Genomic DNA, 22,632 nt, shown 5'->3' with positions numbered 1-22,632 from the left:
TTTCAGCCAAAAGTAAGATAAAATTATCAGACAAGTACCGAAAAAAGTAAAATACCGTACAAAAATATTGCTCCCTCTATTTGAAATGCGAATTACGATAGTTTTCCTCAAAAATTTCGATTTTTGGACTTTTTAGCATAAACTGGCTCTTCAAAGTAGAATTTTTGCTGTAAAAGAGTGGAAAAAAATAAGATAACGCTGATAAAATGCGAATTTTATTGATTGAAAACGTTTTTAAGTGAAAAACGGAAAAAAAATCATGGAAAAATTGAAAAGTCTCAAGGGGGGGGTATCTTTATGACGCGGCCTATTTTTCAAGTTTTCGATGGTGTACCCGTAGTTTTTGTAGGAGATTCATGAAACTTTGCGCACAGGGGTTATTTCGCACGAGGAATCGAATGCTGTTACCCATTTTTCATGAAAACTTACGGCTGAGCCAGATCTGACATAATCGCAAGGGGGGCTATCATTATGACGCGCACTGTATGTCCACATTTACTTCACACTATGTCTGCAGAGGTCTGCAGGATCCTCTGAGAAACCAAACAGTACGACGTCGTCCATTCATTGCCCCCTAGCCTACACCGTCGACTATTCTCCCTGACCCTCTGCCCACAACCAACCACAAAAATCGATAATTCGTTTCGAATGGAGCCTACTTTTCCCCTGCTTCGACTACCCGAGAACGTCGTATTAGAAGTTCTCGAAAACCTGGATTTGGGACAACTGTGAGTTTACTGAAGTTTTGGGAGATGCGTTATTTCCTAATATCAATTTTCCAAAAATTATTTAACTTTTTGGTTTTCTGTAAAAATCTTATTTGTTTTCAGGTTCGAATTCTCCCTAATCTCAACGAAAACTAAGAATATCGTGGCATCATTAGGAATCGAAGCAAGTGATGTTCGCATCATCATTTCTCATGATGTTCGAGTGACTATTTACTATGGAATTGGCTTTATGAGTCTCACTTTCTATAAATATCCTGTAGAAGATTCATTGATTCATTTGGACTCAAATCAAATTATTTCTGCCTATTCTATCTCTGGAAGTAGAACAGTTCGATCATCCACTCCATTATTCAGTTTCAAAAACTGGTTGGATCACATTAAGACTATATTCTGTTATAGTAAACCACAAGATATGATTTTCTTGCCGGGAAATGAGCGATTTGAGATGGAATCGATGAAAAATGCGATTAAAAGTGTCGATCAGCTTGTTTTAACCGAAGAAAATACTAAACTTCGGATGAGGGAACTTTTGGAAAATTTCAAAACTCCCAACCACCTGAGTCTTAGGAACCCATTTGAAGAGCGTTGTCAGATTCAAGAGATCTTCATTCAAAACTTCGAAAGCATCATCTTTCTAGACGATGTCTCACTTGATGATATGTTATCGGTTAACATTAAACAAGTCCAATTCACCCGTCCAATATCTCAGAAACAGTTCAATCAATTTCTCAAGCATTGGATTCGTGGATCTAATCCAAGACTACAACGCATGTCTCTACAAATCGATAAAATTGATTCTGTGAACGGAGAAATCTATTTGAAAGGAATCAACTGCATTGAAATGAGTGAAGATGCAAAAAGAGACATCTGTCGAAACCGCATTGTGCCAAATAATGTTGAAATAATGAAGATCAGACGGGAGGATAGTACAACTGCAGTGATTGGTACCCACAAATCAGTGAATACCCTCTATGTCCGTTTCCGGGTGCTGCACTAAAACCTAATCGAATTTAAAACAGCTTTTAATCTTTTTCTATTTCTCTTTATTTTGTTACTTGCACTTTATCTTTTCTACTGTAACCTCCGGAAATTTTTGTAAGCGTTCTATATATTTACACATAAACGAATGATACAAATTACCCTTCTATTCATTTGGTCTATTAACATTCCCAAGACGGATGATTCTTGAGAACCGTCTGGCAAATCAAATAGAGAGACACCCCTATTATTTCTCCCTAACATACCTTCCTCCTGGCCTACACCGTTGACTATTCTCTCCAACACACTCCCCTGTCAGCCACAAGAATCGATAATTCGTTTCAAATGGAGCCTACTTTTCCGCTATTTCGACTACCCGAGAATGTTATCTTACAGGTGATCAAGAATTTGTGGATAAATAGATTGTGAGTTTACAACATTTTTGGGTGAAAGATTATTTCTGAAATAACTTCTCCTTAAATAACTAATTTAGGTTTCGGTGATTAACTTCTTTATTTTCAGGTTCGAATTCTCCCTAATCTCAACGAAAACTAGGAAAATCGTGACATCATTAGGAATCGAAGCAAATCATGTTCGTATCAGGATTTCTAGTATTGTTGAAGTAACTGTGTCCTGGAGAAACTCTTTTATGAGTCTCACTTTTTATGAAGGTCTTCAAGATCCATTGATTCATTTGGACTCAAATCGACCTGTTTCTGCTTATTTTCTCTATGAAAGGAGAACAGTTCCATCATCAATTCCATTCAGTTTTAACAACTGGTTAGATCACATTATGACAGTCTTCTGTTATAGTAAACCACCAAATGTGGTTTTCTCGCAGGGAAATGAGCGATTTGAGATGGAATCGTTGAAAAATGTGATCAAAAGTGTCAATGAACTTGATGTAAATGGAGAAAATTCTGAATTTCGGAACAGGGAAATTTTTGAACATTTCAAAAATGCCAACGAACTAACTCTAGGAAGGAATCCATTTGAAGAGCGTTGTCAGATTCAAGAGATCTTCATTCAAAACTTCAAAAGTATCGAATTTGCTTATGGTGTCTCACTAGATGATATGTTATTGATTAACAGTGAGAGAGTCCAATTCACCCGTCCAATACCTCAAAAACAGTTCAATCAATTTCTCAAACATTGGATTCGTGGCTCTAATCCAAGACTACAATGCATGTTTCTATCATTCGATGAAACTGATATTTTAGTCAACGGAGAAGTGTTTCTGGGAGGAATTAACTGCAAGGAAATGAGTGAATGGTCGAAAAATGTATTCTATCCATTTCACCAATTTAACAGTGCTTATAAAGTTGAGATCAGAAGGAACGACGGAACAACTGCAGTGATTACGACTAAGTACGGGGTGGCTTCTAATCATATTCGTTTTAATGTTTTGTAATAAAAACATTGGCTTTGTGTTCCGAAATTGGGATATTTGTTAAGCGATCTTTATTTTGTTGTTCTGTACATTTGAATTTCAAGCTTTTCTCTGTCTAATTCTCTCCCTTTTTTATGCTCTTATGTTATTTCAACTGTTCGATAAATTATGAATAAACTGAGCGGCCAAACATCTCCAGGAAAATCTTAGAACAGCGGCACATATATTTCCAGGGATAAGAATGATTTCGATCATTTTTTTAATTTTAAAACGGCACAACATTTGAATAAAAGTTACTTAAAATAGGAATTTGAGCTTGTTTTATTACGAAACTCCCCAAAACTTGGAAAGAAACCTCGAAAAAGTGGGCGGAGCCTGAGCGATTTCAGTATTGCCAGTCTTTTTTCTTGAAAAATTGGTATTTCTCGCGTTTTCCTAGCAGCTCACCAAAAAAAAACCACCCAAACCTTATTACCTCAACAAGGAACTTGGTACCATAATGATACACATAAACCGTATCGATATGGGTGATTCTCGGATCGTGCTCTATGCATTGATGAATGATTCGATTGATGAGTTCCGGTCGTGCGGACTTTCCACTGAGCATCACGAAATGGGCGTAACCGGTTCGGATCCACGTGTAGAGGATGTAGAATGAGACGATGATGGCGCCGGTTGGATCGAGATAGTATAGGTCACATCCGGTGGATGGGCACAGTCCGAGGAGTGAGACGCCCGTGTTGGATTCACCCGGTTTGGCACCGTAGTAGTAGGCGAGCCAGGCACACGCCAACGCCATTGTGATGGAGATACAGTCGTTGCGGTGGTCCAAAGAGAGCACTTTGATGGATGAGTTGGATTTGTATCTGGAAGTATCCATTAGTATTGGAGAGTAGAAAGTATGCTCTATTGATGGAATGTGAGTGGATGCACTATCGCTTTGGAACTGCTTCAGCATTAGAGCGCGCTTGCATTTTTACAGAGTTTAATTTTTTAAACCATTTTTTAATGGTTTAAAATCTTAAATTGAGTTAAAAAAAATGCAAGCATAGCAGTTCCAAGCCGTAGCATTTCCAAAGTGTTAGTGCACCTGTGAGTGTAGTCCTAGCGGACAATACGAGGCTGTCGCGCATTTAACGCGTCATTTCTTAATTTAAATTTTAAAATTCGGATAATGTGAATTGTCCACGAGAACTTCACAGAGACATTGCGATTAGAGCGAACATACTTCTGACAGACGAAGAAGAGAGTGAGTTTCACGGCGATCGTCGATCCCATAATTCCAATCGTTGGCCAGCTCACGTTGATCTCGTCTTTTTGGCCATCGGCGGCTGGAAAAATTAAGATTTTCAGGTGATTGGATGTGAGTTTCTATGAGTTTGCAATATCTGAGTTTTTTTTCAGGAAATTCTGAATATTTTAAAGAAATTTTGATAGAAAAAAACGAAAAAAAAGGTGAAAAATTAGAGCTTTCAACAAAAATAGGCTGAAAAACGGGATTTTCGAAAGCATATCTCTAATTTTGTCAAGCTAAAGTATAAGCACGCTTCTCACAACCGCGCTCTACCGAAAACAAAAAAAATTGTGTGCGAAATTGAGAGACTGAGTGAAAAAGAGTGATTTCTTAAGGGGATTTCGGTAGAGCGCAGTTGTAAGAACCGTGCCATGATAATAGCTAGCGTGAAAATGAAGTTTGTAACTCAAAAAAACCGAAAATGAGGGAAAAACCACATGAAAATAGTGTTTTAGTTCTAGAAAACTAAATTTTCGCCTAACATTTGATAGATTTTCGATTTTTCCTATCACAAATTCTCTGATTTCCATGTATGTCTGTCTGTCTATCCGGATGTCCAAGACGCCGCAAAATGAGTTTTCGTGCAAAAATATACTGGCTGAAAATCGCGATTTTCAAAAGTAAATCTCTAATTTCGTATAGAAATTTTTTCGATTAAAAAAACCGAAAATGAGGGAAAAACCACATGAAAATAGTGTTTTAGTTCTAGAAAACTAAATTTTCGCCTAACATTTGATAGATTTTCGGTTTTTTCACAAATTCTCTACTCTCCTTATGTCTGTCTATCCGGATGTCCACGACACCTACCAGCATCATGAATCCGTGTAACCGAGGAGATGATCAATTGAACACTAGCCATTCCCATAATAACACTGATCAGAATCAAAGAAAGTGGCTCAACACGAGTCCTTCCACGAGGATATTGATACGGATCACGTTTCCGAATCATTCTGGAACTAATCGATAACACGGCTCCAGATGTCAAATCAACGACGGAATCCACCATAGAAGAGATGATTGACATGGATCCGGAGAGATAAGAGGCCACAATCTTGGCAATCATCAGAACTAAATTCACGAAAAGAGTGATATTCGCGAGACGGGCGGCCGCTTTCGCCAATTTCAACTCCTCGTTCTGAGCGTCTTCGTGACGAAGAAGCAGAGAATCTTTCGATGATTTCATGGAGATTGTGGAGGCTCTCCGTAATGCTTCTTGCTGATTCTCGACGTCAGATTCTGCTGATGAATCACCGGAAACGGCAGTGGAACTACGAAGACGTATACGTGTCCGCCGTGTCGCTTCTATCTGTTCGCTGTCTTGTTTGTAGTGATCCAGTATTTCGTTTTGTTTTTTGTAGTACGCTTCCAACTCCTTTTTCGCACATTGAGCCTGAAAATTGAAAATTTTTTGTCCAAAATTTTTGGATGCAAAAATAATTAAAATTTTGGGCATTTTTGGACAAAAATAGGTAAATATACAGAAATCGTGAGCTTTTAACCAGTTCAGCCGTGTTTTTCGATAAATTTGACTTATTTTAGTCGGTTTTCGGTATGTTTTTTTGAAAAAACCAAAATTTCGGAGATAAATTTACAGAATAGAATCATTTTGGCCGAAATATTCATTATTCTCATGAAAAAAAATAAAATTTCTAACATTTTTCACGAGTCTCTCCTCTTCCGAAGTCGTAGTGGTAGTTGTGTTCGAGCTGCTTGCACTGAAATCATTTTAAATTCAATCCATAGTAAAAATTCAAATTCTCTCACCTTGCATCAGGATTCGGATCCTCTAACCGGCCGGAATCCGACATTCTCGGAATCCGATAGACGCCTGAATGAAGAAATATTGAGGAGAAGCGAGAGAACATCTCGAATGAAATGGGAGGGATTTGAATGAGAGCGAGACGAGAAAGGGGGCGGAGCTTAAAGGTTACCAGACAGAAGTTGGTTAGACCCCGCCGACTTTGATTGATTTTTTGATGGAAAGTCTATTTTTAGGTTTTAAAAGGGAAAAATGGCAAGAAACATTGTATATTTGCAATTGGACAGACAAAGTTGAGTTTTTGAGAAGCAGTACGGAAAAATCGACAAAGATGAAGATTCTGGTCAGATTTCGTCTAAAAATTTGGAAGAATTGAAGTTTTTACACCTGAAAACCTTAAAATATACTCGAAACAAAGTGTGAAACACACAAGAGTTGTTTGTGACATGCGCGAGCCCTCCCCGGTGATTTATAGCGGTTTTCGCACATTACTTTTACAACCCTTTGTCGGTTTGATGTATCGGATTACTTTTATTGAAGAAAAAATGAGAAAATTGGTGTAAAAACACAGAAAATTTGAAGCAGAAGAAATAAAACAATTATTGGAATTTAAAGGCGCATGCAACTTAAAGGAACATGCTACACGGTAGACCCTGGGTCTCAACACGACTTGACAAAAAGTACTGTACTAAGCGGGAAAATTTCTAATTTAAAAGAAAAATTCATCTTTCGAGAGCTCATTTCAGCTCGCGTTATACGTTAATTTTTCAGTAATTTTTTCAATAATTTCAGAAAAAAACGACGACTTCTGAGGCCCATCGTCACCTCCGAAGGAATATAAAAATGACAAACGTATGCTAAAAATAGTTTTTTCTAGACAAAAACTGAAAATCATTACTTCAGGAAAATCCAGGACGAAGCAATCACATGAAAGGTTCAATGACGGATGAGGTAGTTGGATAAATCTGAAAAATCTAGAAATTTGCTTCAAAATTCCCAAAAAAACTACGAAATTTCTCATTTTTCAGGATTATTTGCAATTCAACAGTGAAGCGTTTCTCCGAGAGTTGGCCGCCGATTTAGCCGATAGCGGTAGTGAGTGAGAAACCGCCCGTTTCGTCCGAAAATTCTAGAATTTTCAGATCAAAGTGATCGATTCAGCTCTCAACGACGACGCCATGAAGATAGGATTCCCGTCTATACTCGGAGTGCTTGTGGAAACCCGAATTCCGATCAGGTGAGTAGAAAATCGATTTTCGCGGCTGAAATTAGTTTTTGACACATTTTTCACTGCGCTAAAACCCTGGCCTTGCTTGGGTGAATCCTATCAATGGGACGTACTCAATTGCAGTGCCACAACCGCCCGCGACTCTCAAACACGTTCAGTTTGAAGGGACTCGTCGAGCGCTCCCAACACTACAATCAGACGATAGATCGAAGAGTGATGACTGATGCGAGAATCGCTTTTGGTGAGATTGGAAAGAATTTTTGGAGTAAAATGAACATTTTCTGCAGAAGAAGAACAGTTGAAGTGCGGAAGAACAGAGGAATCGGATGATCTCGCAACTTCTTGCCAGAATATACCGAAACGAGGACGTGGAGATTACTTTGGAAAAATGCGCAGTGCTGGAGTCAGTGAAGCTGTGAGTTGCGGTGGTTTTGCTAGAAAACCGCGGAAATTTGCGTTTGGAGCTTCGATTTCAATGAAGGATTTTGTAGAAATTTGGATATTTCAGGATTCTGGAGAGAATACCTCGTCAGCAACACTAACGCCATCATCGACAGACTTTTCGAACAACAACAACAACACTGCCAACTTCTACAACAATACCTTCAAGAAAACGGTTAATAATTTTTTAAATGTCGATTTCCTTCTAGTTTGTACACATTTTTATATTTCCGTTCATTTTTGTTCGAAAATTGCATCATTTTTATTCGAGAACCTCCGCCCATTATAAAGGTTGCGGGCGGAGTTCTCAGAATCTTACTGATGATCAGGTCCAGCGCGTAATTCGCTTCAAAAACAAGGTTGAGAGTTGAAACATCCGATTTTTCAGCCGAACTGCTTGAAATTCCGCCAATGGAGACAGCCAAACCACTGGAACGACGACTCTCGTAACGAAACAATCGACGTTGAAAGAAGTTTCAGCTACCAACCCCCGCGCCGTTTTACCTCTCCATTCGCTGAAACTGACGATCAGTCATCACAGCCTAGACATCACTTCAATCCGGATACTGCATACAAGGGAAAAGTAATGAGTTCTCGGAAATTTCCTAGTTTAAAAAAAAAGTTTTATTCCAGATAACACCAGATTTCCGCTTCAATTACAATCCTCAAGCTACGGCAGCTATCCCATTCCCACACGTGGTCGCACCAGTGAACGTCGTCTATCCTGGAGTCGTTCCACTCGTGAAGCCACTGGTTGTCACTTCTGCTGCCAGTGTGACACCGATTCGTCTTGGACAACGATATCCGAAGAGACCTGATAATAATCCTCGTTAGTTTTAGGTTTTGTGTGAATTTTATATCGATTTTTCCAGCGCAACCATCTGTACCAAGACATCTCAATCATAACTACTACCAGATCGAACTATATGGAGCCACACAAGAAGAGAGAATTGCACAGAGAATTGAGTGAGTTTATAGATTTTTTCTTTTTTCAACTGTCTTCTTTTCAGAAAAACGGTTCGACAAACAGAGGCACCAATACGACGATTCTGATCAAAACAGCTCACCCGCATCCCCATCTCATGCTTCCTTCGTAGTTTACTAACTAGAGATTTCTGTTGTAAACTACGTTTTGTTTTTATTTGTTTTGAGTGTTTTATTAACTCGCTATAGATATTCAGTGCTCATTGATGTTTTCTCAATTAAGATTTTTATTCGAAATCCGTTTGTTTTTGAACGTCAAACTACACAGTAACCTTCCTTCCACGTAACTTGTTTTCGCCACTTCGGCGGAGCTCTAGTGTAGTTTTGAGTACAGAAATCGCCACTTTTTGTGAAATGGTTGTTTCACTAGATGAAAAATTCAAATCTGCTGCTTGGATTATCCAGGCACTGCCAAAAGATGGTGAGTTTCTGAAATTCAAACTTCAGAAAAAACCACTTTATTGAAGGCCCCATAAAAACAACTGTAACCGATCAACTTTTGATGTACAGTCTGTACAAACAGGCGACAATCGGTCAATGCAATACGGAGCAACCGTATTTCTTCAGAATCGAAGAACGACTGAAGTGGAATGCGTGGAACGAGTTGGGAAATATGGAGAAAGACGAGGCGAAAGCTAAATATGTGGAGAAAATGCTCGAGTTGGTTGGTGTGAAAACTAAAATTTTCAAGAAAATTTGAACTGTTTTCAGTGCGACGAGGCCGAAAAAGAGCACGACCTGTTGAATTTTCTGAACGACCCTACTGTCGCCGAGCTGCTTCCGAAACAAAATGAGCTCCGTGAGCATTTTGGGAATCTGGGAAGAACTACTGTGAAGGGATTTGAAGGAGAAACTGTCACTGTTAATGGGGTCTCTATCTCTTTTTGATTTTCTTGGTTTTTTTCTTTGGTTTTTTATGAATGAAACTTGATTTTTATGAGAAAACGACATTCTTCCTTAATTTTTAATCAGTTTCATAGAATTTTATAGTTTTTTACCTCAATTTTCTTCAGAATATCCGAAACTTAGTTCATCAAATTCACCAAAAAAAGCCACGTCGAAAAGTGTGCATTCTGACGTGACGGTGTTTGCAGAATTGTCGTCAAGTCTGGCGCATTGCCAACTTTAAAATTCACTGGAATTTCGGCTGGAATTCTCTATTGTTTCGTCATAGTTTGCTGAATTTTTCCAGCGAAAGATGTCGGTCGTGATTCAGGAAAAGGTATATTTTGAAGATTTAGGCTGAAAATTGAGAATTATTGTGGTGAAATGAGAGAAATAAGTGAAAATCTGAGTTTACTGATGGAAAAGAAAAATGCCGGAAGATCAAGAGTTTTGGTAATTTTTGTTTAATTTTCAGTTATATTTCAGTAAAAAATGGGCATTAAAGTGTCAAAATATCGATTTTCATCAATAAAATGATGTTAAAAATCCAATTTTCAGGCAATACCAGTCATCGGAGTTCCTCCACCGCCGCACCCACCTCCAGTGCCAAAACTTTCGGATATACCACCTCTTATTCCTAATAAGCCGAAAACTCTTCAGAATCCGACAAAAAGAATTCCGAAAAAAGCACCGCAACCTCAAAATCAAAATCCGCCAAAAAATCCAGGTGTCAAAAAGACAAGAAGATCAAACCGAAAAATGATCGGACCGAAAAATGAATCGGGACTGTAAGTTTTTATATGTTTTTTTGTAGACATTCAAGTGTTTTTGAATTTCAGTATCACGGAAACCGGATTGCCGAAGAGTGAGAATGGAGCATTTGTGAAGACGAATGAGCAGAAATTGACAGCGATGGAACAGAAGGCGTACAGTCTTTACTTGGATGCGCATATGGTAAGAATTGGGAGAAATAAGTAAATTAATGGAAGATAACAACATTTTTGCTTGAAAAAACCGAAAAAATTCATGAAAAATTGAATTTTTCACTTAAATATTACCATTGGAATCAGGGTAAACGCCCAATTCTCTGATATATGTTTCAACGAATCAAAGTGAAATTTTAAATATTTGTTGCAATTTTCAAGCGAAAATTATGTTAATAGCATCTTTTACCATACTTTTGTAATTTTTCAAAAACTTTAATTTCACCATTTTCAGAGCAAAGCGGCCGACAATATGACTAAAAAAGCAAAGCGTCGACATCGGTTCCAACTACAGCTGAAATGGCTTCTCAATAAAGCTGTAATGATGAATTACGTGAATAAGGGAGAACTTGCAAAGGAAATGGCTAAAGAAGCGGCTGAAAAGGCTGAAAATGCCCTCCCCAAAGAAGACGTTCAGAAGGCTCCAGCGCCACCGAAAGAGAAGATTCCAAAGACTCTGAAAGTTCCGCAACAACAAAAGCTTCCATCTATGAGACAACCGAAACAAAGTAAATATAAATTGGATAATCGACAGAAAGTGACGTCATTGATGGATGTACAGCTTCCACAATCGGACGATATGTATTACCACAATCAGTCAGCGACAACAGATTATCAGAGTTCGAGTGATTCTTCAAGGGGTTATCAGTATTTGGAGGAGAATTGGTGAGTTTTTATAGGTCATTTTCTATCATTTTGACCACTAAGTGAGTGTTCTGAGATAGTTAATCCGATAATTGCGAAAGGAGGATTAAATAGGTCTACCGGGTTTGAAAAAAAGGTTTTGAAGCAAAAATCATTCCAAAAACTAAGGCTGAGGTGTCTTGAGCGCATTTTTAGTATTAGGTTAATGCTTTCTTTCTGAGAATAACCGGAAAACATGGAATTTCCACTCGAAAGTTTTCAAAATCCTCTGAAACTGAGCTCCTAAGATGTGAGTTTTGCTTTATTCATTCCAGAGAAAAGGGCGCATTTTTCGATGTGTTTCCCATTGATCTGACATCTGGAATTCAAAAATTATTTCATTTTTCTGAAAATCTTCAAAACACAAATATTTTTAAAACAATTTGAACGAACACAAAACACATGCATAATTCAACTACAAAGCGCTTAATTACTAGATGTCTGGCGTGCCTAGAGCGCGTTACTCTGCGATGAGGAAAGGCAGAAATCAGCGTTTGGAAATTCCGGACTGGCCCGGCCAGGATTCGAAAAATGTGCACAATTTTTCACAAATCTTTTCGAAATTTTCATTAAAATTAGTAAAAACTCTTTCGTACGCTTCAGTTTTTATCGATATTCCAAAACATAGTCGAAATTTTAACATTTTTTCCAAAAACTTCACAGAAATCGCGCAATTTTAATGAAATTTTTCAAAAAATTTCAAATTTATACAGTAGCCGGGCCCGGAATTTCCCAACCCTGGCCAAGATCTGGACTCCACCTGGTGCGCGATAGGCGAACCAAACATTGTTCCCATTGTATAGTCAAAATAGTATTCAACTCACTTTCTAGAAATCTATTCTTTTCCCTGACCAATAAGTTTCCATTTGTAAAAAGATCCGGAACAATGTCCTCCTCCCCCTTGTATTCCCTCTGATCTTTGTTTCGGTGGCCTGGAAACTGTAGACACTCCTAATCCTTCCTCCCTACAATTTTCGTCTTAACTCCGTCGGAACGCCATGTTCATTAAGTTTAGTCTGGGTCACTCTCATTTTGACCACTTGTTAGTCTACCTGTTCAATGATTCTGTAAGTTTTTTTTTCCAAATTGGAACTTTCAATTCAAATGTTTTAAAATAATTTTCCAGGATCAACGCTGACAAGCCGTGGAGATCCTTCCAAACGTCCTCGTCTTCATATCCCACATCATCTGACTATTCTCAATATCCGAATCACTCGACTTCAATGAATGAACCAATGCAGTCCTACCCATTGTCTACTTCATCCACTATCGATTACTCGGCCTACCCTCAAATGACTTCTAGCTATGCAGCTCCGCTCAACTTCGCCACCCACCAACCACCACCATCATACTCATCTTTCCCATCTCAACTTGCCTCGAATCCAATGCCACCGTCGTTCAGTCAACCGCCACCTGATTTTACTCAAGCACCGCCAAACTTCATCCCGTCTATATCTGAATTCAACATTCCACAAGGATACGTCAGTGAATATCGTCAACAATTTCCAGAACAACCTCAATCGATTCAGAACTCTTTTCCACCAACTCAATCATATTTACCATTCTCAACCGCTGGATTGCCACTTGAAACTGCTCTGGAAGTTTCTGAGGAAGAGTTGGCGCGTCAGAAGCGTCTTCTAGAAATTGAGGAGGAACTTCGTGAGATCAACGCGAAAAAGCTTCGAATGCAGATGGAGGATGAGATGAGACAGAGAGAGTATGAGCTTGCTCTTCAAGAACAGCAAATACAAGAGAGGGAGAGACAGATTCGTGATAGAGAGATGTTTATGCAGGAGGGCAGAGGCAGAGATCGGTAGGTAGACTTATTGGGAAATTTAATTTTTTGTTTTATAATTTATTTAAAAGTTATGAATCAGAAGCAGACCTAAGCAGATTTGCTGCTGAGAGTTTCTCAAGCTGGTTCACCTGCATATTTGGGGATGTGAATGGGTCCTAGACCATACTCATGGCTCAATCTGAACTATCTCGAATCGCTGAATATTGTGTCCCAGAAAGGACAGAGTGGTTTGGTTTCATTAACTTGAAAGCATGACTACTGTAACTATTCGGCTGCAGAGGGATCTCCCTTGCATCCAGAATAGTCACAAAACGGTCAGAAATACACCGCCGATTTCCAAGAAACGTTGAATATCGTGACCTCATATGCGATTTCAAGTTCTGTGAAAATCGATTACACAGTGCTTTCCGGAAGCAGACAGAGTCATAGCAGCTTGTTGCAAGTGTAGTCTTACTACCATGCACAGTTCACTTTGAAAAACTTTTAAACAAAAGTGTTTTCCTGAATTCTCATGCTAAACTCGGGAAAAAAACGTTGCTAGGCACCGGCCTGACGGCTTTGCGATCTCAAAAATCGTATTAGTTTCACTGGAGAGTTGTTCCTACGGACGTCTCCAGCAAAAACTTTTCCTGAGCTAATAAGCTTTTTCAAGGGACATTATTTCTGGGAATGTGATCAACTGACCGTGAGACGTCATTTTGACAGTTTTAAGACTACAAAACAAACGTGTTTTCCAATGTCTTATCACTGCTCAATTGACAATTTTGATTAGGAGATGGATGTTTTTTGAAACTTTATCTTCTTGTCAACACTATCTCTGGATTCCAAAAGGTTGCGGTTTTCCGTTTGATAGCCTTTCCGGATACTACTGGTTAAAATCGTGTCGATCTGCCAGATAGTCTCAATTTGAGACTCTCCAACCACCCACTACTATTTACTCCTTCCCCTTTTTAACCCCCGACATTTCCAGCCGTCACCGTTACGACGATCGTGGATCCTACTATCAAGACGAACGTGACGATGGCTACTATCGTTCGTCCGAACCTCGTCATTCATCGTCTTCTTCGAAGTCTAATTCTCATTCAAATCCTCGCCAGATAAAGATCGAACGCGATCCTGAAGACGCCGCCGCCGCGCGCCGTCATGGACAACCTTCTCAACAGCAGCAGCAGCAGCAACAAAAACGAAATGAGAAGAAGTCGTTGCCAAGAAAGATGATGAAACGAAATGGAGGAGGAGAAGAAGGTATAGAGAAAAGAGATGGACACGTTTTCTATTCTTCCTTTCTTTTCCCTCCGATTTTCGTCTACTCTATTCTCTTTTATTCTTTTGATTCTTCCGCTTTTTTGGGGAGATCTTTTTTTGAATTTATATATTTAGAAAGCAAATTTTCAAATATCCGAAGATCCGTGTGTTTTTGGAATGCAGAAAATTCTATATTCTCTTGCTTTTCCACTGTCGGACTAGAAGAAGTGGAACTAAAGAGAACTCACAGAGGGCACGGTGAAATCTTGGTTATTAAATGGAGAGAAGACTATGATGACTGATGATTCCAATTATGCAATCGAAAATATTCTGATTGCAGACGTGGAATCCTTGTGGTCGAAATAGTATTCTTCAAATTTATACCAAAAGTTACCTCCGTTACCTCAAAGAGCTTCCTTTCGAGTGCTCGTGACTTGGAATTTCGAATTGAAGGCTATGCTCCGCCCTTGGTTTAAGAGGTGACTCTTTCATATCATTTATAGGCGGAGCTGAATATTCAAATTCAAATTACAAGAATACCGAGCGCCAAGTTTCTAATTCTTGATTGGCAGTAAAATGGGCGGAGCTCCGGTGTTTAGAAATTTTGTTTACTACCGCGCTTCATCGAAACTAGAGAAAATAGTGAGAGAAATTGAGAGACGCTGAGAAAGAAAACATTTTTCGGAGAGGATTTCGATGATGCGAAGTTTTAAAGGTTTTACAACTGCGCTCCACCGAAATCCTCTGCTTCTTTTCTCTGCGTCTCTCATTGTCCATGTTGTTTCTCCGTTTTACGATAGAGCGCGATTGTAAAGCCTCTTATATAAATTTTCCTTTATTCGATCAAATCTTCCTCATTCGCCCAATTTTCGGATTTCTCGTTTTTAGGAAAAAAGTTTATAACTTAAGTTTTGAAAAAATCATAAATTTTCCTCTTTCAGGAAATACCTCATTGAAGCGTTCGGCTGAATCGGGTAGTCACGATGACATAGGAAACAACATAGCTGGACGAATTCAACCAGGTACATACAAGAAATGGGCGTGGCCTAAATAATTATATTTTATAAAATCATTGTGATTTTTCAGCCAAGAAGCAACGAGTTCGACACCCAAAGGTCCCTCACGCAAAGCTCGATATGCAGGCGATAAGTGACGACGAGGCTGGAACACACAATTTCGATTACAGACCAATTAGTGATGATGAGGCTGATATCTAGACTCCGCCCACTTCGTCCACTCCCGCCGAAACTTAAAACGCCTTGTTAGTTATTGTGCTTCTATTCATATGTTTTTTATGCATTTCTTTCCTAGTAACGCGCTCCAGGAGCGCCAAACACAGTTTTGATTAAAAATAAAGCACGTTCTCGTCAATTTTTTCGTCTTTTTTGTCGATTGAAATCGTTCAAAAATTCGATTTTTATACTTTTTGTTTCAAGATTTTCAGATCAGAAAAATCTAGACTGTCTTCTAGAATTCCAGATGTCAGAAACATGGGAAGCACTCCGAAAAAAGGCGCGAAGCACAGAGAATTCGATTGATGTGAAATTGGTTTCACTCAATAAACTCACTGCAAGCTCACATGGTTCGTTTAATAGCTGAAATTAGGCTCCGCCTACTTTTTGGATGATTCTTGGAAAATTTGACGTTTTTATTTCAATTTTTTTCGTTCAAAATGAGAAATTTCGGTGAAAAATTTTCAAAGAATAACCGATTTTATGAAAAAATGAACTTTCTCAAAAGAAAACTCGAAAAAATATAGACAAATTACAGTATATTCAAATAAAAGTGGGCGGCACATAAAATTTAGCAGTTTTTCGTATTTATTGCCTAAATACGAGATTTTCCACACTTTTTGCCCGAAAATTTCACTTTTTCATCGTAAACGCTCGAAAATTTCAGTTAAATTCTGTAATAGTGGACGTTGCCTGGATTTTTTCTGATTTTTTGCGAATTTCGTGCTGAAAATTGTGTTTTCGGCTAGATTTTGTGTAATTTTTTCCATTTTAAATGCTTCCAGGTGGATTCGATATTGACGAGAAGACAGTATCCTCAAGACAGACCAGCTTCCGAACCGTTACCACTGAAATCGAGGGACTCATCGAGCAATTGACTAATATTAATGATGATGTGAGTGGGCGTGGCCTATTCTGAAACTCATTATGAAAAAAAAGTTCCAGATGAATGACGTGGCGGGTGCTCAATCCTCTGCCTCATGGGCGAACAACCCGGCAATCCAGCACACTCTCCGTCGTCACCGAGAAATTCTTCGGGATTACGGTAGTGAGTACCGTCGTGCCAGAGATAATGTCGATCAGGTTTTGCAGAGGTTTGTGAAATGAATAGTGTTTGGCTGAAATTTCAGAAATGAGTTATTTCAGAGAGCTCCTATTGAGCAGTTCGAATGAATCCTCGAGAAATCCGGCGGTGAATAATAGAGCAAGAGGATATGATATGTATTTGAAGGTAAGGGAAAGTGGGCGGAGCTTTAAATAAATTATAAGAGAGTTTTCAGGAAAATGACCACATAAACGCTTGCGATCGATTACTTGATGAACAAATCGAAATGGCGATGTCGACGAAAGAGAACGTGGCGAGACAGGGAATCAATTTGCGTGGAATCTCGAATCGTCTTCATTATATTGCAAGTAAGGAAGGAAAAATTACGGTTTTTTTCTTTTTCTGTTCTGAAAATCTTGTAGTTTTCAGATTTTCAGCCCTCATAGTAGATAGAAATGTGTATGATATACTAAACTTCACGATCTTACGAGCTGAAAAACATGATTTTCAGTCAAAAACCAGTTTTTTGAAATATGGAAAATATTTTTTTGAAAAAATGAGAAATTTTCAGAATTTTTCTATTAGCACGACACGCTTCTCACAATCGCGCTCTACCGAACCTTTAAGAAAATTGTGTGTGAAATTGAGAGACTCAGAGAAAAAGAGACATTTCTCAAGGGGATTTCGGTGGAACGCAGTTGTAAAAACTGTGCGGACCTAATACCAAAAAATGAGATTTTCTAAAAAAAAAAAGAAAGTTTTCTTGAATCAAAAAATCCAGTTTTAGATCGAAAATTATGTGTTTTAGCTTGTACGATCAAGCGTTTTATCATCTTCATTCAATCAATCGCGATAGAAATACGAAAGTTCATAATGTGTAGAAAATTATAGAAATTCCTATAATAATAGTTTTAAAAATCCTGAAAAGTACCAAAGACGCGAGTTTTCAGCCGGAAAAATGCTCCAAATGGTCAGTGCTGGCCGAAGTTCTCATTTTGAGTTTCTAGGTCATTTTTCCTTGTCTGTTCCGCGATTCTTACCGTAAAACGATGAGAAATTAAAGGCGAATTACTTTCCGTGGCCTAGAATTTCAACGGAAAAGTTCGGCCAGTCAGCACTGGTCTCTTTTTCATAATTTAGACTGAAATTTGGGTATTTTTAATGTATTTTTTCACTTCTGCCTATTAGCTCGGCACAGTTCTTACAACTGCGCTCCACCGAAATGCTCTTAAAAAATCTCTCTTTTTCTCTGAGTCTCTCAATTTCGCCCACTATTTTCTTCGGTTTCGGTAGAGCGCGGTTGTAAGAAGCGTGTCGTGCTAATAATTATTCTTTCTACACTAACTTTCTCCTTTTCCAGAAAAATACCCGGCAATCAACAATTTGATGCAAAAAATCAAGACGAAAAAGCAGAAGAATACGATGATTTTGGCCGGTGTCATCTCTGCATGCCTCATTTTTACAATCTTTTGGATTATTAACTGATTTCTTTCCCGTTTTTTTTTTTCGATTTTGAATAATAGTGATCCTTGTCTGAAAATTTCAGAGAAATCACTTGTTATCACGACAAGGTCACTCCATTCCCGCCACCAGCCACTGATAAAGATTGATAACAAAAGAATTATCGATTTTTGTCCATTTTCATTTGTATCCATCCCCTATTGCCTTCTCTGTGATATTCACTTGTCGTTTTTCTTTTCTTTTTTTGTCGAAAAATGTAAATATTATTGTAATTCTCTGATGATAGTGTAACGATGTCTCTATTTTCTCAATGTGAAACAATTGGGTATACTCATTTTATTTTTGTATGAAAAAAGTATTATTTCTGTCGGGAAATTTAGAAAAAGGTTGAAATATGCCATAACTATTTCTGATTTTTCAGAATCGTGGCCTAGAAATCCATATTTAGGCCACCAAAACCAGAATTCTCATTTCCAGATGCCACTCCGCGCCTACGTGTGCCCATCGATTCTCAACGCCGATCTGGCGTCGTTGGCTTCTGAATGCAAGAAGTTGCTGGCTGCCGGAGCGGATTGGTAAGGGAATGCAAATGCGCTCTGTTAGACTTTTTCGGTGGAGCGCACTTACTGAAATGCAAGTGCGCTCTAATGAACAACAGTTCAGACCGGTGGAGCGGATTTGAATCAAGTTCACCAGTCAGACATAAAACGATGTTCAATGGAGCGCACTTGAAATTTGGAAGAACTTTCTGTGCAGTAGAGCGCACATATTGTCAAAACAAACTTTCTTGACATTCGGTGTTTGCGGACCTAAGTTCCCGAGCTTAGGTCCGCAAACACCGAATGTCAAGAAAGTTTGTTTTGACAATACTCATTCATTGGCAAATAACAACGTACAGTAGAGCGCACTTGCTTTAAGAGGCATTATCTGTAAGAGTGAGAATGTTTGTGTTGGGCCTTGGCACAGTTGCAAAAAGTTGTTTCAATCCGAACTCTTTTTACAGCATATGTACCCCTATGGTAGTGATTTACAAAAAATATGTCACCAGTCCCCTATGACGTCATCCTAGGAAAATATGCCCAATAATCGACTTTTCACCCAAAAATTCATAAAAATTCCAATCTTCCAGATAACATCAGGAAACTTTCGCAACATGTTAGGAGTGTTTTTGACTACCCCTACACAAATTTCCAGCTCCACAGACACCCCAGAAACCGTTCAATTAAATTTCATTTTCATGTTTTTTCAACTTTTCTCGAAAATTCCCTCTAGAAATCCTCAAAGTTCAAATCGTATTTGTATTCCCCGCTAAAAGTTCTATTAGGACCAATTAAAAACATCAAAAAGTAGGGGGACCATTTTGAGATATTTCGATTTTTTCAAAAATCACATAAGGGTACCCCCTTATGAAAATTTCATTTTTGAAAAAAATTTCAAAAAAAAATTTACTCCGAAAATAATTGGAATGTTGATAAAACCCTTGAAATAAGTCACTCACAAAATATAAGATCTCAGAAATGTGTTTGAACGGATTGCGTTTTTTTTGTTCATCCAATTTTTTCAAGTTTTTTCCCGTTTTTAACAATAATTTGTACAGAAGTCCTCAAATTTTATAAGATATTCTAATTCCTTGCAAAATTTAACATATATTTCAATTAACATCATTGAAAAACAGGGGGACCATTTTGAGATTTTTCCATTTATTTCGAAATTCAGATAAGGGTCCCCCCTTATGATAGAAAATTTTTATCAAAAAAATAATTCAACTTTTTTTTGATGCAAAAAACGTTCAAACTATAAAAAAATGTTTTCGATATTTCATCGATGTTCTCAACGTTTTTGCATCAAAAAAAAGTTGAATTATTTTTTTGATAAAAATTTTCTTTCATAAGGGGGGACCCTTATCTGAATTTCGAAATAAATGGAAAAATCTCAAAATGGTCCCCCTGTTTTTTAATGATGTCAATTGAAATATATGTTAAATTTTGCAAGAAATTAGAATATCTTATAAAATTTGAGGACTTCTGGACAAATTATTGTTAAAAACGGGAAAAAACTTGAAAAAATTGGATGAACAAAAAAAACGCAATCCGTTCAAACACATTTCTGAGATCTTATATTTTGTGAGTGACTTATTTCAAGGGTTTTATCAACATTCCAATTATTTTCGGAGTAAATTTTTTTTTGAAATTTTTTTCAAAAATGAAATTTTCATAAGGGGGTACCCTTATGTGATTTTTGAAAAAATCGAAATATCTCAAAATGGTCCCCCTACTTTTTGATGTTTTTAATTGGTCCTAATAGAACTTTTAGCGGGGAATACAAATACGATTTGAACTTTGAGGATTTCTAGAGGGAATTTTCGAGAAAAGTTGAAAAAACATGAAAATGAAATTTAATTGAACAGTTTCTGGGGTGTCTGTGGAGCTGGAAATTTGTGTAGGGGTAGTCAAAAACATTCCTAACATGTTGCAAAAGTTTCCCGATGTTATCTAAAAAATTGAAATTTTTATGAATTTTTGGGTGAAAAGTCGATTATTGGGCATACTTTCCTACGATGACGTCATAGGGGACTGGTGACATATTTTTTGTAAATTGCTACCATAGGGGTACATATGCTGTGAAAAGAGTTTGAATTGAAACAACTTTTTGCAACTGTGCCAAGAGGAATCCTCATCTTACAGACAACGCCTCTTAATTAGAAAGTGATTGCGTTCTCATCAAAGTCCAATAAAGCGCATTTGCAGGCTCCATTTGGACGTGATGGACGGTCACTTCGTTCCCAACTTGACATTCGGTCATCCAGTCGTCGAATCCCTCCGTAAATCTCTCGGCTCCGAACCGTTTTTCGATGTTCATTTGATGGTTTCCAACCCGGGACAATGGGTGGAGCCTATGGCAAAAGCCGGCGCCAGTCAATTCACATTTCACTACGAAGCCATCGACGGAGGTGACGTGGCAGTCGGAGAGTTGATTGAGAAGATCAGAAAAAGCGGAATGAAAGTGGGATTGTCGGTGAAACCGGGTACTTCGGTGGAGCATATTTTGAAGTTGGTGTTGGATTAGAGCGCATTTGCTTCATTGTGGAATTTCAGACACGCCGAACACCTCGACAATGCGTTGATTATGACGGTTGAGCCGGGATTTGGAGGACAGAAATTCATGGAGAATATGATGGAAAAGGTAGGTGGAGAGAGGACATCGGGATGTACAGACACACAGACAGACAGATATTACACGGTCTCCCACACAGCGAAAAAGAACTGCAAGAAACGTGAAGCTGATTTTCACGTTTTAATTCAATTCTTTTACAATTTTTGAACTGAAAATGCAGTATTTTCCAGGTTTACAGACGTCGCAATGGATGAAAAAAGTGGCCCATACATCAGAATTGTGTAAAATTAAATTCTCTATCGAGACAAAAAACGGGAATTTCGGTAAGAAATTGATTTTTTTGATACAGACAGAAAAACCGATTTTCAGCAATTTCAGCCAATATACTTTTTCAATGAAAACTTCAGTTTTCTGCCAAAAAAGTTATACAGATTTTTCTGAAAATCGGGTTTTCTGTAGCAAAAAAGTCAATTTCTGACCGAAATTCCCGCTTTTTGTCTCATTCGATAGAAAATTTAATTTTACACAATTCTGATGGATGGTCCACTTTTTTCATCCATTGCGACGTCTGAAAATCTGGAAAATACTGCATTTTCAGTTCAAAAAATAAAAGAATTGAATTAAAACGTGAAAAAATCGGATTCACGTTTTTTGCAGTTCTTTTTCGCTGTCTGTGTGAAAATAAGTTCAACTAGAATTAACTGAAGTTCGGTCAAGAAACTTTGTTTAATAAGCGTTTTCTTACTGTCCGTCTGTTTGTCTGTGTATCCCGATCAGGGCTGTGAGAAAAACTTTTTTTTCGTAATTTTCGTATCGAAAAATCGAAAAACTACATTTTTTTCGAAAATTTTTACCGAAAAAAACCGAAAAATTCGAAGAAAAGTTTCAGGATAACTGTCTGAAAATATGAGTTTTTCGAAGACAAAAATCTTGAAATTCTATGAAAACTGTAAATATTTCTAGGAAAGAATCCGAAAACATGTTTTTGAGAACAAAATTTCAGGAAAAAAACGAAAAATCACTAGTTTTGTTACTTGATTTTTGAAAATTTCAATTGAAATTTTCAACATTTTTTCGAACAGTTTTTTCGAAAATTATCCGAAAATTTTTCCGCACAGCCCTGATCCAGATGTTAAAATAAAAATCGAGAATTCCAATCCTTCAGGTCCGCACAATTCGCTCCGCCCATCCCGAGTTGACGATTCAAGTGGACGGTGGAGTGACACCAGAAAACATTGATATCTCTGCAAAAGCCGGTGCAAATGCAATCGTCAGTGGCACTGGAATCATCAAGGCTCCCGATCAATCAGTCGCCATTTCGACAATCAAAAATGCAGTTGAAGCCGTTATTGGAAAACATTGAAATTTTTGTCGAATTAATTT

At 38.0% G+C, this 22,632-nt stretch overlaps 6 protein-coding genes across 6 annotated transcripts; 5 read left to right on the top strand and 1 right to left on the bottom strand.

Annotated features, from left to right (window-relative positions):
• Positions 1 to 2,843: 2,843 nt before the first annotated feature.
• Positions 2,844 to 6,198, bottom strand: GCK72_008706 (uncharacterized protein; the record flags this gene model as incomplete). The annotated part of the gene is made up of 6 exons (XM_053726990.1): positions 2,844 to 2,957; positions 3,572 to 3,962; positions 4,325 to 4,427; positions 5,198 to 5,780; positions 6,045 to 6,105; positions 6,155 to 6,198. 6 exons carry the CDS (start codon positions 6,196 to 6,198, stop codon positions 2,844 to 2,846), a joined length of 1,296 nt encoding a protein of 431 aa, XP_053586567.1.
• An 878-nt stretch (positions 6,199 to 7,076) lies between these two features.
• On the top strand, positions 7,077 to 8,871 carry GCK72_008705 (uncharacterized protein; the record flags this gene model as incomplete). Its single annotated transcript, XM_053726989.1, has 10 exons — positions 7,077 to 7,100; positions 7,178 to 7,244; positions 7,292 to 7,386; positions 7,543 to 7,618; positions 7,665 to 7,792; positions 7,886 to 7,993; positions 8,207 to 8,401; positions 8,452 to 8,647; positions 8,691 to 8,784; positions 8,829 to 8,871. 10 exons carry the CDS (start codon positions 7,077 to 7,079, stop codon positions 8,869 to 8,871), a joined length of 1,026 nt encoding a protein of 341 aa, XP_053586566.1.
• Positions 8,872 to 9,156: 285 nt separating this feature from the next.
• GCK72_008704 (uncharacterized protein) lies at positions 9,157 to 9,690 on the top strand (the record flags this gene model as incomplete). The annotated part of the gene is made up of 3 exons (XM_003107525.2): positions 9,157 to 9,223; positions 9,270 to 9,466; positions 9,514 to 9,690. The coding sequence occupies 3 exons, from the start codon at positions 9,157 to 9,159 to the stop codon at positions 9,688 to 9,690; spliced, it is 441 nt and encodes a 146-aa protein (XP_003107573.2).
• A 310-nt stretch (positions 9,691 to 10,000) lies between these two features.
• GCK72_008703 (uncharacterized protein) lies at positions 10,001 to 15,614 on the top strand (the record flags this gene model as incomplete). Its single annotated transcript, XM_003107495.2, has 8 exons — positions 10,001 to 10,024; positions 10,246 to 10,475; positions 10,527 to 10,641; positions 10,906 to 11,336; positions 12,481 to 13,167; positions 14,123 to 14,397; positions 15,339 to 15,419; positions 15,484 to 15,614. The coding sequence occupies 8 exons, from the start codon at positions 10,001 to 10,003 to the stop codon at positions 15,612 to 15,614; spliced, it is 1,974 nt and encodes a 657-aa protein (XP_003107543.2).
• Positions 15,615 to 15,876: 262 nt separating this feature from the next.
• On the top strand, positions 15,877 to 18,159 carry GCK72_008702 (uncharacterized protein; the record flags this gene model as incomplete). The annotated part of the gene is made up of 6 exons (XM_003107529.2): positions 15,877 to 15,979; positions 16,415 to 16,524; positions 16,575 to 16,723; positions 16,776 to 16,860; positions 16,910 to 17,042; positions 18,035 to 18,159. 6 exons carry the CDS (start codon positions 15,877 to 15,879, stop codon positions 18,157 to 18,159), a joined length of 705 nt encoding a protein of 234 aa, XP_003107577.1.
• A 453-nt stretch (positions 18,160 to 18,612) lies between these two features.
• Positions 18,613 to 22,612, top strand: GCK72_008701 (uncharacterized protein; the record flags this gene model as incomplete). The annotated part of the gene is made up of 4 exons (XM_003107513.2): positions 18,613 to 18,710; positions 20,883 to 21,185; positions 21,231 to 21,318; positions 22,415 to 22,612. 4 exons carry the CDS (start codon positions 18,613 to 18,615, stop codon positions 22,610 to 22,612), a joined length of 687 nt encoding a protein of 228 aa, XP_003107561.2.
• Positions 22,613 to 22,632: the final 20 nt, after the last annotated feature.

The sequence above is a fragment of the Caenorhabditis remanei genome, chromosome III (assembly GCF_010183535.1).
Source record: "Caenorhabditis remanei strain PX506 chromosome III, whole genome shotgun sequence".
NCBI lineage: Eukaryota > Metazoa > Nematoda > Chromadorea > Rhabditida > Rhabditidae > Caenorhabditis > Caenorhabditis remanei.
The sequence above is the reverse complement of the archived record's forward strand: the minus strand, read 5'-3'. Positions and strand labels throughout refer to the sequence as shown.